Genomic DNA, 16,318 nt, shown 5'->3' with positions numbered 1-16,318 from the left:
TTCCCTGTGCAGACTTTCTGAGCGTTTGAGGGTATAGACAGAAACTACTCCCTTAGTCGTGTTAGATGATCATTCTGATCAATATGTTTTTTTCCAGCTCCTTACCGAGACGTAGTTTGCATTGATGTAATCAGAGCCGATGACATTGGGATCACCTGACTGCAAGATAACACGGGTCTCATCAACTGAGGAACCGAAAAGAGAACAATGTGATGAATAAGAGAGAGGGAGAAGAGAAGAGCGGGAGAAAGATACACTGACAGACAGATCCAGATAGAGACAAAAATACGCATTGATAGAGAGACAACACACACACACAGGCAGGCAGGCTCTCTCACACACACACACACACACACACACACACACACACACACACACAGGCAGGCAGGCAGGCAGGCTCTCACACACACACACACGCAGACAGGCTCTCTCACACACAGGCAGGCAGGCAGGCTCTCACACACACATACAGATACAGGCAGGCTCACACACACACAGGCAGGCAGAAAGGCTCTCACACACGCACACAGAGACAGGCAGGCTCTCACACACACACAGGCAGGCAGAAAGGCTCTCACACACGCATACAGAGACAGGCAGGCTCTCACACACACACAGGCAGGCAGAAAGGCTCTCACACACGCATACAGAGACAGGCAGGCTCTCACACACACACAGGCAGGCAGAAAGGCTCTCACACACGCACACACACAGGTAGATAGATCTCACATGGCAGGATGTTCTTGTAGCGGTTCTTGCTCTTGTTCTCTGGTCTCATCCCCTCGTTGCGACTCTTCTTCAGTTTGGCTTCTTGCTTCTGAAGAGCCTGAGTCAAACACACAAAGCAGACATACTGGGATGGAACTGGGAGTTTAATGGTATTGCACTGGGATCTCTATACTGGTGTTTTACTGGTAATTTTCAGGTTTGTTGTACTACAGTAGAGTTACGCACATCAACCTTACCAACTGGCCAGTCAACTCAACGATTTTTGCTACAGTTACAGTTTCAATGGCTTTTCCATGTCCATTGAACACTCCTTTTCAGTCTTGCAAACAGGCTCCATTCCAAAGGGGTTAGAACGAAAAGGTTCTACTGTAGTTTGCTACACTAGTTTATTCTACTGGTTTATTGCACTGGCGTCACTTGTTCCTGTCACTCACGTCGAACTCCTCCCAGAATCCCGCCTTGCTCTTGCTCGCCTCATCGGCATCATTCGTTTTCGTCAGGACCTGAACACGGCTATCGATGTCCGCAGCGTTGATACGAGTCGAGTAGTAGGGCTGCGAAACACAAGATCAATAATCAACACAGCATTAAATTAATTATCAATACAGGGGTGCACCCAAACCAAGAGATCAATACCTGAATCAATCAGCGATCAGTAATGCAGTACCAATTTAAGTGGACCCGGGACCCGGGACCTGTTTCAGGTAGACCCTGGTTCAGGGATCAGGGATCAACGTTGTGGTACCTGTTTCAGGTAGACCCTGGTTCAGGGATCAGGGATCAACGTTGTGGTACCTGTTTCAGGTAGACCCTGGTGCCAGACACCTCCTCGATCCCACTCTGCTTGAAGTGCTCCACCAGGTCAGTTAGGTTCTCAAACCGCTCCACACCTCCGACAGTGTAGCAACCGTCCTGAGGGAAAACAAAGAGTTAATACTGCCTGCCAATCCCCTCTCACTCCCCTCACCTCCATCCCTCTCTCTATCCTCCCCCTCCCTCACCTGACACATGATTTTGACGTGTGAGACTCTGTTCCTTTGCTCTCCGTTCACCTCCCTGCTCTCTCCGGTCAGGATTGACAGGACGAAGTCTCCAGGCTTGCTCAGACTCTCCCTCACTAGAAAGGTGCCCTCCTCTCCCTTTTGCCACAGCAGCTTCTCAGCAGCCTGGCCAGACAGGTGCCCATGGTACCACCTGAAAACATTAGGGGGAGACAGAGAGAGAGACTCAGTACACACACAGTGATACAGAGAGAGAGAGGCTCAATACACGCAGCGATACCACTGACAAAGAATATAATTGGGACTTCTAGTTTTCGGGTTTTATTTTGGATCACGTGTTGTCCCTTTAAAAATATTTTGAGCCAATTCTCTTTCTTTTCTTACCAAAGGAAGTTGTTTCTTTTTATCCTCAGATCTTGATTGAGTTAACAAACAACGTGCTTTGATCTCACCTCATTCTATTTGAACCTGCACTTTGTTCTGGCTCTAATCGCCAAATTTAGCTTATTAATTTCCACTGCGTTAGTTTCTAGTAGTGCGTCGCTAATTTAAACAATTTAGTATTAAGTTAAGGTTAACAACTATTAATTTATGTTTAAAGGGAGGGAAAGAGAGGGAAAATAAAAACCGAAAACTAGAAGCCCTAAATATAACACCACCTAAAAAACCAGGGGGAGACAGAGAGAGATTCAGTACACAGTGCTACAGACCGAGAGACTCGGTACACGTGATACAGAGAGACTCAGTACACACACAGTGATACAGCACTGCAATCCTATTGGACAGGTGACTTTCATGCAGCCTGAAAACGCCAGGGGTACTGCTATACACCAGCAGGGGGAGGCAGAGAAGAGAGAGAGAGAGAAACTCGTTACACACCCAGTGATAAAATCAGTTAAGCAGTATAGTTACACACTAGCAGGGGAGGCATCATTCAGCAACAGCACAGAGAGAGCCCTGCAGCATGAGACTGCTCAGTACCAGCGGCTAACAGTCAGATCACTCACACTGCAGGGGTTAAACTTGGTGCAGGGACTTGACCTCTGTCCCCTTCAGGGGCTCCCAATTCTTCCACCCCACAAGATTGCAAATGAGGACCCCCCCCCCCCTCTCCCATTGTATAATGGTGCACTGTGTCAGTGTGAAGCACATTGGAAATATTTAATAATACTGATCTCAGCTGACAGTGTCAGTGTAGGATGTCACATTCTAGATTCACCTCGACAAGGTCAATGTCCAGTACCAGCAGCGATCAGCAGGGGTGCTCTCGTTCTCCAAACGCTTTAAAGGGACCATCAGGCTACTGCAACCCATCACCAGGATGAGGCACACAACAGCTGCAGACTTCGCAACAGACTTGTTGTCCACACATTTCAAACTGGGGCAATTTCCATGTGTGGTTATTTACACAGGAAGTGGTGATGCGCTTGCACATGCGGGAGAACCGCTCCAGAGGATCAGGTTTGTAGCCGAAAATAAACCTGAACTATATCGGCCATGTTTCATTTGGCTTGAGCACAATTATAGCACACATGGAGAGTCACAGTGGTGGATGCAGCACAGTGGAGAGAGAGTCACAGTGCTGGATGATGAGCAGTGGAGAGTCACAGTGCTGGATGATGAGCAGTGGAGAGTCACAGTGCTGGATGATGAGCAGTGGAGAGAGAGTCACAGTGCTGGATGATGAGCAGTGGAGAGTCACAGTGCTGGATGATGAGCAGTGGAGAGTCACAGTGCTGGAAGATGAGCAGTGGAAAGTCACAGTGCTGGATGATGAGCAGTGGAAAGTCACAGTGCTGGATGATGAGCAGTGGAGAGAGAGTCACAGTGCTGGATGCAGCACAGTGGAGAGAGAGTCACAGTGCTGGATGATGAGCAGTGGAGAGAGAGTCACAGTGCTGGATGTAGCATAGTGGAGAGAGGGAGTCACAGTGCTGGATGCAGATCAGTGGTATTGTTCTTGAAGTTGATGCAAGAGGCTTGATTGACCTGCAGATTAAATACCAACCCGCCACAAAGACACAGCTTCTCAGAGTTCAAAGAGGTGTCTGTTGTTTCAGTGAATGAAGAGCTAACTCGGGACCAGACTGTATAGCAGTGCCTGAGCACCAGGGATTCTACCCAGAAGATAAACTGGAATCATATAAATACACAACAGTGATGGGATAACAGCTCTACATTCACACACAATAGCATTCAATGTAGTGCTACTGTCCTATCCCTGTCTCTTATACAAAACTACTGTCTGTCTGTCTCGCTAAAAAAACTAATAGAAAGGGGTCCAGCCAACCCCTTTCCGTCTATAATGATATTCAATCATGTAGACTAACATCAGTTTCGATCTGGTGAAACAGCAGTTTATTTTGAAATGAGTGGTATTTTGAAATGGTCACATGATGGAAAATATTGGTCAGAATGAAATCGAGGGGGGGTGGGAGTTTCGAAAGTGAGAAGTGATAATGTATCTGCACGAGCAAGTGAGAGAGGGGAGGAGAAGGAAGCTAAAAATACCTCTCTTATGTCAAAGCAAAGCACACACACTAAGTGATGTGATAGCAGGTTTGGTGTGTTTGTCCTTCACTTATCGTTGCAACAACCCGAGCTTTTTTTTATTTTTTTAACACTAGTGATCTTTTAATTGTGTGTGTGTGTGTGTGTGTGTGTGTGTGTGTGTGTGTGTGTGTGTGTGTGTGTGTGTATGTATATATATATATATATATATATATATATATATATATATATATATATATATATATATATAGCAACTAGACTACAAAGAATACAGCATCTGGTATTGCTGATTATAGCAGGTGTAAAAGCATGGGTTTTAAAGAGCCCTGGTAAGCACTCCTTTAAAAGAGGGCAGTGATAATACAGCTTACATGCACCCAATACATTCTCTCTCTGTTTAATCCTCTCTCATTCTCTATTGTTGTTTCTGCTCAGATTATTACTCACCAAACCCACTGACTATTCTACTGAGATGAGTTTCTGAAAAGACTCCTTAAGGCTGACAGTGGGGAAGTGAGCTTGTCAGTGTGGTGTTACGCACTGAGGCTCGGTGAATAGTGATCAGAGCAGAAACAGCAACAGGGAATATGACACACAGATAATAGTATATTAGAGAATGAGACACACACAGCTAATAGTATATTGGAGAATGAGACACAAACAGCAGCAGTGTGAAATAGACATGCAGAGAGGGGGGTGAGAGGGAGGGGAGGAGAGGGAAGCAGTGTGAAATAGACATGCAGAGAGAGGGTGAGAGGAAGGAGGGAGGAGAGGGGAGCAGTGTTAAATAGACATGCAAAGAGGGGGGTGAAAGGGAGGGGGCAGCAATGTGAAATAGACATGCAGAGAGGGGGTGAGCGGGAGAGGGGAGCAGTGTGAAATAGACATGCAGAGAGGGGGTGAAAGGGAGAGGGGAGCAGTGTGAAATAGACATGCAGAGAGGGAGGTGAGAGGGAGGGGGAAGGAGAGGCGAGCAGTGTGAAATAGACATGCAGAGAGGGGGGTGAAGGGAGAGGGGAGCAGTGTGAAATAGACATGCAGAGAGGGGGGAGAGAGGGAGGGGGAGGAGAGGGGAGCAGTGTGAAATAGACATGCAGAGAGAGAGGGAGGGGGAGGAGAGGGGAGCAGTGTGAAATAGACATGCAGAGAGGGGGGAGAGAGGGAGGGGGAGGAGAGGGGAGCAGTGTTAAATAGACATGCAGAGAGAAGGGTGTGAGGGAGGGGAGGAGAGGGGAGCAGTGTGAAATAGACATGCAGAGAGGGTGTGAGAGGGAGGGGGAGGAGTGGGGAGCAATATGAAATAGACATGCAGAGAGAAGGGTGTGAGGGAGGGGAGGAGAGGGGAGCAGTGTGAAATAGACATGCAGAGAGGAGGGTGAGAGGGAAGGGGGAGGAGAGGGGAGCAGTGTTAAATAGACATGCAGAGAGGGGGGTGAGAAGGAGCGGGGAGCAATATGAAATAGACTTGCAGAGGGGGTGAGAGGGAGAGGGGAGCAGTGTGAAATAGACATGCAGAGAGGGGGATGAGATGAAGGAGGAGAGGGAAGCAGAGTGAAATAGACATGCAGAGTGGGGGATGAGATGAAGGAAGAGAGGGGAGCAGTGTGAAATAGACATGCAGAGAGGGGGTGAGAGGGAGGGGGAGGAGTGGGGAGCAATATGAAATAGACATGCAGAGAGAAGGGTGTGAGGGAGGGGAGGAGAGGGGAGCAGTGTGAAATAGACATGAGAGAGGGGGGTGAGAGGAATGGGGAGGAGAGGGGAGCAGTGTGAAATAGACATGCAGAGAGGGGGGTGAGAGGGAGGGGAGGTGAGGGAGCAGAGGGGGGATTGTCTTGAGAAACACTGAAGCTGCATTTTCCAACCGCATAAACTAAAACAGGAAGTGTCAAAAACTGAAATAGAGAGAGAGAGAGAGAGAGAGAGAGAGAGAGAGAGAGAGAGAGAGAGAGAGAGAGAGATAGGCAGAGGGAGAGTAAGGGAGTGAAGGAGAGAGGGGGAGAGGGTGAAAGAGAGGGAGAGGGGAGGGCAATAGAGAGGAGTGGAAAGATACTCTCAGAAAATTATGTTTAAGTTTCATCACTTGTTGTCTAGATGTTTGCAAGCCTAAGTACTGCACAGCTCCCCGGGTCTCACCTTTCGGAGGTGGGCTCAGAGCAGTTCAAGGGAAAGCGCAGCTCAATGAGGGTCCCGTCCTGGTCCTGCAATGTCCCGTGCTCCGTGGTGTAATACTCCACAAGCTCCGACAGTGTGGCGAACTTCTCCCCTCCATACAGGTCGTAGAAATCCCCTGTGTTCTGGATCCGAATGTGAGTCACCATCTCACCCACCCTGAGAGAGAGAGGGAGGTAGGGTCAGCTCCTTACTGCTATGAATAAAACTGAGAGGCATAGAGACACACACATAGGTAGCTGGTTGACAGGTGAACACACACACACACACAGAGCTGGCTGCCAAGCACACACACTCACAGGGAGCTGGTTGAGACACACACACACACACACACACACACACACACAGTGGTCTGGTTGACAGACACACACAAAGAGCGCTGCTTGACAAGCACACACACACTCACACCAGGAGCTGGCTATGGGTCTAGCACACAGACTCACACAGAGAGCTGGCTATGGTTCTGGCACACAGACTCACACAGACAGCTGGCTGTCGGTAGGGTTACCTGACAGACAGGGAGAAGTCTCCCTGGTTCTTGCGGCTTGGGCGGCACAGGAAGCTGCCGTGAATTCCACGGGATTTCAGCAGCGCCTCAGCCTCGATCCCACTGAGATCACGATGGAACCACCTGCCAGGGGAGGAGTGACAGGAGAGCAAGGAGTGAGAGGATAGAGAAGAGTAAGAGGAGTGATTGTTGTTAGATTTTGCCTGTAATTACTAAAAATTATTAAAAATTACTAAAAAGATCCTGCAATGACCCTGCATAAAATAAATGCAAAACATAAGCTTTTGTCACACCTACAAACATGAATTTAGTAACTCTTACCATGAGATGAACTGTTCTTGCTTTTTGTGCTGCCCACTGATACTGTTTTTCTGCTTTTGAGCATTTCATTCACTTCTGCTCTCCTTGTTCTTTCTTGAGCTCCAGAGTATTTACCTCCTTCTCGCTCTCTTTCTGCCACTGCCTGAACTCAGTTATTGTAGATTGTTTTTTAGTTAAGATGAGCCTTTTTCTGATATCTTAGACCAATATCCTGTTGATTTGTATGTCCTATGTGGTGTCTGCCCTTGTCTGATGTTCTCTATTTACTTTTATTCATTTCATTTGGTCTTGGAGTTTTATTTATGTTTGTATTTTGTTTGATAATTCACTGATGGTGAAAATTGAAATATTTTAGTATTCACTGTTTTTCAGGTCAGCATTTAAGTATTTAGGAACTCAAGAGAAAATTATCCATTTTGAATGACAAAGCAATTTTTTCTGCTTTAATAAATATTGTTTATTGTGAAATATCTTGAAATGCTTATTTTTAGACCATCAAAACAGTACGGTAAATCATTTGTTAATGTGAAAAAATACAGGCCTAATTATAATACACACACACAAGAATACTTCAGAAATACAAGTAATGGGTATAGAGGTGCAGCCTCCCAACACAAAGAATGGGTTGTTTGTGAATGTGCTCTGCTACTGAACCACACCAAATTCTCTTACACAACCATGCCTAATAAGACACGTTTACCCACGTTTGTATGCTTGTGTGGAGTGAGTTCCGGAGAGATAACACAGTGTAACAATTTTTTTTTTTTTTTTTTGTTCCTGGGTAGTAAGTGTTACTTCCTAATTGTTTATGCCTCAAAAGTATAGAACATGGCTATTATTCCCCACAAACTTTGCTTTTGTGACAAGGACAGTGATATTTCAAAATATCACTATTTCCAATGGGAAAACTGGCAAATGTGTGTCTTTCCGTTCACATAAAGTCAGAAAAACACAACATATGAATCCAAATTAACTGTATTTACAGTATAATCATAAATCTCGAAAAACTACTCACGTCTAAATCTTTTGTAGTCATTTTTGTATTACTTTAGTATAAATACATGTTAATTTGGATTCATATGTTGTTTTTTTCTGACTTTAGGTGAACGAAAAGACAAACATTTGCCCGTTTTCCCATTGGAAATAGTGATATTTCAAAATGTCTCTGTCCTGGTCACAAAAGCAAAGTTTGTGGGGAATAATAGCCATTTTCTATACTTTTGAGGCATAAGCAATTAGGAAATAACACTTACTACCCAGGAACAAAAATTGTGTTACATAGCGTAATTCTTTAAAGCGACAGTAGCCTACTGTAAATACAAAGCAATATGCAGGGCCCTTTGATGTGGGGGGGGGGGTATCCTCTGTGGTCGCATAGGCTGCATAGTCCTAAGGCCAGCCCTGAATGCCCGTTTGTCTGTCTGTCTGTCTGTCTGTCTATCTGTCTGTGTCTTTATGTGCCCTGAAGGTGATTCTGTTTGCGGTCTCTGTGTTTCTGAGATATAAGCTGATAAAACTGAGGAGCTGCATGTTAATAAGCAGAAGCGGGTGAGGGACTCACTCAACTCTCGATATTTATTACAGATCAGCGCTGTGGGGAACTTTTATAAGGGTTAGTTTACTGTGGCAGGCTGGTGAGTGGATAGAGGCCCAGAGACAGACTGCAGTTCAAACAAATATACTTTTATTATAAATAAACACAAAATAAACGTGCACAAGGGCAAAATAAAGGGATTTAAACACAAATAAAGCAATACAAAAACAAAACTTGCAAAATTAAGGTTTCCAGGCTGGGCAATGCCTTCACTGGATTCACAAATACAAAAAACCACAAACACCAACCTGCTTCCTCAGCTCCCTCTTCCCAAATGAGAAGCAGAGGCCTCCTTTTATGTCAGGTGGCTGGGCGGTGATTGATCGTTAATTAACCTAATCAACTAATCAACCCCAGCCACCTGAACATAATAAACCCAGGCAGGTAGGGGAAATTAACCCCATCCCTGCCAATTTAAAAAGGGCAGAGCTTTGCTCTGCCACATTTACTGTGGTTTGTTTATTAATATATTTTACCATACCTCTCTGTGCTTTGCAATGCTTGTCTATGCTTTCAAAGTGCTGTATTACACTTTGCTGTGTTTTAACTGCGGGTCACTGTTATAAGTGCCATTTCGAGTGTGTGCTTTGCACGTCCGTTTCTGCAATGAAAGCTCTGCATTCACTGTGCCTTGGACTCTCAGGACTGAGTGAGACACTGAGGACTGAGACACAGAGCAGTGAGTAACAATCCACTGAGGACTGAGACACAGAGCAGTGAGTAACAATCCACTGAGAACTGAGACACAGAGCAGCGAGTAACAATCCACTGAGGACTGAGACACAGAGCAGTGAGTAACAATCCACTGAGAACTGAGACACAGAGCAGCGAGTAACAATCCACTGAGGACTGAGACACAGAGCAGCGAGTAACAATCCTGAGGACTGAGACACAGAGCAGTGAGTAACAATCCACTGAGAACTGAGACACAGAGCAGCGAGTAACAATCCACTGAGGACTGAGACACAGAGCAGCGAGTAACAATCCACTGAGGACTGAGACACAGAGCAGTGAGTAACAATCCACTGAGGACTGAGACACAGAGCAGCGAGTAACAATCCACTGAGGACTGAGACACAGAGCAGCGAGTAACAATCCACTGAGGACTGCCCGGCTCCCTCAGCGCTGATCTGTGCTTTAATACAGTGAAACAGCCACTCTGAGTAAAGGCCACCTCACAATTAAGAACACTTTTCACAGTCCTATTGGCAGCAATGTGATGCCTGCAATGTTAATAACTCCTGTATTCAATGTTAAGACCACTGCCCTGTATTTGGTATTAATCATCAGTCTGTTAGATTACACTATGTAACACAATTTTTGTTTCCGGGTAGTAAGTGTTATTTCCTAATTGCTTATGCCTCAAAAGTATAGAAAATGGCTATTATTCCCCACAAACTTTGCTTTTGTGACCAGGACAGAGACATTTTGAAATTTACCTATTTCCAATGAGAAAACGGGCGAATTTGTGTCTTTTCGTTCACATAAAGTCAGAAAAAAACAACATATGAATCCAAATTAACATGTATTTATACTAAAGTAATACAAAATGACTACAAAAGATTTAGAAGTGAGTAGTTTTTCGAGATTTACCATTATACTGTAAATCACTTTCACGAATCAGCCCCCAAATGTAGTCTCTCATCATGTTCTCGTTATACTGTCCTTGGTAGCGGCATTCAAAGTCCAGTATATCCTGGTGGAAGCGCTCGCCTTGCTCCTTCGAGTACGCTCCCATGTTCTCCTTGAATTTATCAAGATGAGCATCAAGGATATGGACTTTGAGGGACATCCTACAGCCCATTGTGCCGTAGTTCTTCACCAGAGTCTCAACCAGCTCCACATAGTTTTCGGCCTTGTGATTGCCCAGGAAGCCCCAAACCACTGCGACAAAGCTGTTCCAAGCCGCTTTCTCCTTACTAGTGAGCTTCTTAGGGAATTCATTGCACTCCAGGATCTTCTTTATCTGTGGTCCGACGAAGACACCGGCTTTGACCTTTGCCTCAGACAGCTTAGGGAAGAAGCCTTGAAGGTACTTGAAGGCTGCCGACTCCTTATCTACAGCTCTGACAAATTGTTTCATAAGGCCCAATTTGATGTGCAGTGGTGGCATCAGCACCTTTCGGGGGTCCACCAGTGGCTCCCACTTGACGTTGTTCCTCCCCACAGAGAACTCGCTCCGCTGTGGCCAGTCCCGCCTGTGGCAGTGCGCCTTGGTGTCCCTGCTGTCCCAAAGGCAAAGATAGCAGGGAAACTTGGTAAAACCACCTTGGAGACCCATCAGGAATGCCACCATTTTGAAGTCTCCTATGATACTATAAAGGCATCTTTAGGTACTATCATACTTCAAGGCATCCAGCAAGGTCTTGATGCTGTTGTAATCCTCTTTGAGGTGCACCGAGTGAGCCAGGGGAAGAGACAGGTACTTGTTATCATTATGGAGCAGCACGGCTTTGAGGCTCCTGGATGAGCTGTCAATGAAGAGGCGCCACTCAGTCTAGTTACAGGCGATTCCGATTGCCTCGAACAGACTGGTCACATTGTGGCAGAAGCAGAGCCCATCTTGACGGGTGAAGAAGCTGGAAAAAGGTTGGTGACGCTTCCTCTGATCTGCAACTTGCACTCTTTCATCCAACAAGTTCCACTGCTTGAGCCTAAACGTCAAAAGCTCGGCATTGGACTTGGTGAGACCAAGATCTCTAATCAAGTCGTTGAGGTCATTTTGGTTGGGGTAGTTGGGGTAGTATGGGTTTCTCTCCTCAGCTCCACCTCTGAAATTGTCATCTGGATCTACAACGTCTTCCTCGCTCTCTGACTTGCTGCTCTCTTCTAAAGACGGCTGCTCTCTCTCCGGAGGAGTGGGTACGGGGAGCTCATGGCAGTGTGGCACCGGGGCGATGGATGAAGGAAGGTCCGGATACGTGATAGCAGGTGCATTCTTGCCAGTCCGATGTTTGGAAGGGTCCACCATGCAAAAGTAGCAGTTGCTTGAGTGGTCAGTGGGTTCCCGCCAAATTCTTGGGATAGCGAACTTCATGGCTCTCTTTTCCCCTCTGTACCATCCTACAAAAATACATTTATTTCACCCATGACTAATGTGTAAGAGATTCTCGCAACATTTTTCATATATGATATATTTTTTCAATAACATTGAAAACTGTAAAACATTTTAAAATTAAAAACTTTTACAATTTTAAAATTTTAACAAATTTTATAACATAAAATTCCGAGCAACAATTGTCCATCTTACCTTCCAGAGTTTTTTTGCAGTGTTCGCAGGTGAAATGAGGTGCCCAGGGTTTGTCTTGATCCCCGACAGGCATGCCGAAATATGCCTTGTAGGCCTCACACATCTTAGCAGATGCTTCCACGGAGTACTTTTTCGCTCTTGTCTTGATAAATTGGCCGCAGACATAGCAAAATGCATGCTTGCAGCCTCTTGATGCCATCTCAGAAAAATGCAGATATGTATCCACTTAGGAAGCTGGAACTAAACTGAACTGGTGGGCTTAAGGCCCCTGTATTTATACCACTATTTATATTACTGGAAAGTTCTAGAAGTTACTCCAAGTTTACTCAGTACTGAATCTATCTGGAATGTTCTGGAAAATAGGTAAATTTAAAAATATCACTGTCCTGGTCACAAAAGCAAAGTTTGTGGGGAATAATAGCCATGTTCTATACTTTTGAGGCATAAGTAATTAGGAAATAACACTTACTACCCAGGAACCAAAAAATAAATAAAAAAAAATTGTTACACGGTGTTATCTCTTAAAAAAAAAAAAAAAAAAAAAAAACATTATGTAACCCTTATAAAACTTCTCATAGTAAAAGCACAGCCAAGTGTAATGAAGCACAGTGAAAGCATGGTAAAGCACACGTAAGCATTGTAAAGCATGAATAGAAACGGTAAACCATATTGAAAAACATGGTAAGCCAGGGTAAACTACGGTAAATGCATTTATAACCATGGTTAAAACGTCTGTGCCGTCATCACCCTTTGATGTTGTGATTTGACGAATTCCAGAATCTTCCAACTAAAGTGTGGCTCTGAGAGAAGGGGATTGCGGGAAGATATATTGTTGATTAACAAATCCGGTTTGTGCTTCCAGTCAGAACAATTCAACAGAAAAGGAATATAATTTGATTCTGCCACAATCATTTCAACATTATAGTATTATATTTTTTAAACGTAACTGCGATTTCAGTTTAGCATTTCACATTGTTTGCTAAAATACAATTTGAAGTCAACATAAGTACACATTCATTTCCACATAAACACGCCACTTTTCATTTTTTATTTCACATTTCTTCTGGACAGCTTCAGGAACAACAGTAATATCTTAATCACTCCATCAATTACACGGACGTTAGATTTATATCTCCATTCCCGGTTCACATTCCTTTGGTTTTTGCACTTTATTTTTCTAAAGCCACTTTCATGTTTTACATCTAAAACAGTGCTCGCTGTTATTTTTATTTACAACAGACACTATGGGGTGCCATGTGTAAAAAAAAAAAAATAAATAAATAAAAAGATGACCACCAACAGATACGCATGGGATATTCCTGAGCTCTCTATACCAGAGCTGCCAAAGGCTCCTTTCCGTGATGACGCACTCGGTCCCGTTATTCACAGGAAGACCCTCCTCTTCTCGAGTCGGTTGTATTACTCCTGCATTAGTGCTGAAAGTCGGCTTGCCACTTTCTTGGAATCAGTGACTTAAAAAAGACAGAGGCCTTTATTTCCTTTCTGTCTTTCAGCGGCCTCCCTGCTTGCGTGGTCGGCCACTGTTTTTTTTTATCTGCCTGTCCTATGTGAGCGACTGCCTGTGCAGTCATCCAGAGATGATTGTCTATTCTTTCTGAGTACATGTGTCTTTCTCAGGGCTAGGCCTTGCCGCATCCCCTCTGTCGAGTAGTTCTGCCAGCCACAGACACGCTGCTGCGGTGGTTAGGGCATTGGGCATTGTACGAACGGTTTACTCTCTCTCCCTTTGCTATCTTTCCATGTTTTGCTGTCAGCGCAGTGTTAATACCCTTGCTGCAACGCTAGTGGATGTACATGCTATGTTAACACTTACCAGTGTTCAACGCAGTGTAAGCAGTGCTTCAGTGTTAATGCACAAAGCCAAGCCAAGTCGGGGTCCCATTCCTGTATGTCCTGCACGTAGTACTTACAGTACTCTGCGTACGGCGCTTGGAAGGTAGGTGTCTAGTATGTCAGTGCGCATTGCGCCCTCAGGTGCTCGTTGCCCTCTGCCTGTAGACGGTGCTCCACTCCGCTGTAGGCTACGCGCTGCCCCGTTGGTGTGACTGCACGTAGTCCAGGCTAGACATCCCTGTCCTTAGCTACTATGCTGTGTTTACTCCTTTTCTGTGTAACAGCCTGCATCGCTTTACGATTGCAGTCTGCTTAAACCTTACAACACTCCCTGTTTTGTGTTTTCCTCTGCTATTGCAGTTTAATAAGAAAAAGAGATGCGTGACCCTCCACTGGACCAGGGCTCTGCCTTGCCCCGCTGTGGAATTGACTCTCCTGGACTGCCTCAGCCCGCTCTCTTCGTGCGCTTAAAAATTTAAGTTCACCCACGTTTTCGTGGTGTCTGTTTTACTACCCTCACAGTTTGCTGTTGTGTGCGTTAATGTGTGGTTTTATTCATTGCCCTGCAGTTTAATAATAAAAATAATACAAGCGCGATTCCTCCACAGGGACCCAGCTCTGCTGCTCCACGCTGTTGAGTTGCTTATTCCGGCTTGTTTCAGCCCGCATGCTCGATGGGCTGGGAAACAACAAGTTACCCGCGTTGCCGTGGTGATTTATTTTTACCCACAGTTTGCAGTGGTATGTGTGTGTGTATTCGTTTCTTTACTGCCTTGCAGTTAGAAATAAGTTAAAAATAAGCGTGATTTTTCCACGGGAACTCAACTCTGCTGTGTCCAGCTGTTGAGTTGAATCCCCCAGTTTATTTCAGACCGCCTACTCGGCGAACTGTTTACAAAAATAAAAACAGTCGCGCTCGCTGCTGTGGTGACTGCTATTTTACCCTCACAACTTACTGTTGTATGTGTGTATACTGTATGTGTTTTTCTTTACTGCCTTGCAGTTTAAAAAGAAAAAGTAATAACAGCATAATTCCTACACCGGGACCCAGCTCTGCAGGGTCCCGCTGTTGAGTTGAATCAGCAGGCTTATTTTAGCCCTACTACTGGGAGCTCTTGGTCACCCGCCTGGCACTGTGAATGTGTTTCTCCCATAGCTGAATGGCTGTGTGTATAAGCCTGCATTTTTTCCTATTACTGCCTTTGCGATTAAAAAAGAGGTACACTTTTATTCCTGCCTAACATGCCCTAGCTCTTGAGCCTGTGCTCCACTCTGGCATCCGCTATGCGCTGCCACATTGTGTGACTGCACACAGTCCAGGAACAGGTTCTTGCCGCTCTGCACCATGCTGCAGTACCGTGCACTCCCCTGTACTGCTCTCCTGATTGCCTACAGCAGCCTCTCGAGCTGTGTATCCACCCTGGTATATGCTATGTGCTAACACAGGTTGTGTTTACTTCACACGGTTAAAGCTGGGCGCCTCTCAGTGCTTCGGTGCCCTCTGTGTTTAGATGCTCCATGCCTCGGTGCTTAGCGCCACAGCATGTCAATGACACCTTCAGTCGGCGTCCCCGATGCTTCGGTGCACCAGCAGTGTATTCTGCCTCACTCAGTGTCCTCGGTACGTCTGCCTGTACCGGTGGTTGCTCCGGATGTTACAGAACCGGATTTCAGCTTTGCTGAGGAGGACCATGATGCGATTATGTCGCAGCCTCAAGGGAAAGTGGCTTCTTCCTTCAAAAGCACCCCCTACCTCCCCTGACCCCTTATATTGGACCAGAGGTTGTGGAATTGCTGCAGTGCTCCCACCGAGAATGCAAGGCGCCTCGGCAGGTAGAGAACAAGATGCTGGTGTCCCCTGTACACACCAGGCTGTCCGGCCCGGCGAATGGCTTATTACACTGAATGTGGATTCCACGTTCCTATGGGTCCAGTGCACAGGAAGTATCTCCGCTCCGCCTTACAGGGGAGCATCCTGAATTACCTGGACGACTGGTTGATCTGCCCAGTTGAAGGAAGGAGCAGTAGCCCAAACAACTATTTGTGATGAAGCATCTGTTTGAGGCTGGGTCTCACTCTCAACGATACTACAGCCAATCAATAGCAAGCATACCTGTCAGACAACAAAGCAGCTGCCATTTGCCAACTGTCTGGCCCTGTTCAACAAGGGTTCACAGTATAACTGGTGTTGTGTTAAAAACTATTGGGTCTGATGGCCACGGCTTTATCACGCATCCAACTAAGGTTACTCCACAAGCGCCTGATCCAAGTGTGGCTCAGTGCCTTTGGCTGCACCCCAAGCGCGACAGACACCATCGGCTGTCCATGGAGGCAAGCCTCTCACCTGAACGAAGGCGCAAGGATAGGAGTGATACACA

General features: G+C 45.7%; 1 protein-coding gene across 2 annotated transcripts in view; it reads right to left on the bottom strand.

The window, feature by feature from the left end:
• Positions 1-16,318, bottom strand: part of LOC121325953 (tyrosine-protein phosphatase non-receptor type 6-like) — a 32,676-nt gene that overhangs the window by 5,226 nt on the left and 11,132 nt on the right. For both annotated transcript variants that reach the window (XM_041269040.1, XM_041269041.1), the window contains exons 2-8: positions 6,922-7,044; positions 6,378-6,572; positions 1,731-1,923; positions 1,525-1,641; positions 1,164-1,283; positions 730-826; positions 106-185 (exon numbers count right to left, since the gene is read on the bottom strand). In XM_041269040.1, the coding sequence (XP_041124974.1) occupies positions 106-185; positions 730-826; positions 1,164-1,283; positions 1,525-1,641; positions 1,731-1,923; positions 6,378-6,572; positions 6,922-7,044 (925 nt within the window). The remainder of the gene's footprint in view (positions 1-105; positions 186-729; positions 827-1,163; positions 1,284-1,524; positions 1,642-1,730; positions 1,924-6,377; positions 6,573-6,921; positions 7,045-16,318) is intronic.

This window comes from Polyodon spathula, chromosome 13 (genome assembly GCF_017654505.1).
Source record: "Polyodon spathula isolate WHYD16114869_AA chromosome 13, ASM1765450v1, whole genome shotgun sequence".
Lineage (NCBI taxonomy): Eukaryota > Metazoa > Chordata > Actinopteri > Acipenseriformes > Polyodontidae > Polyodon > Polyodon spathula.
This window is presented reverse-complemented; position numbering and strand designations above follow the sequence as displayed.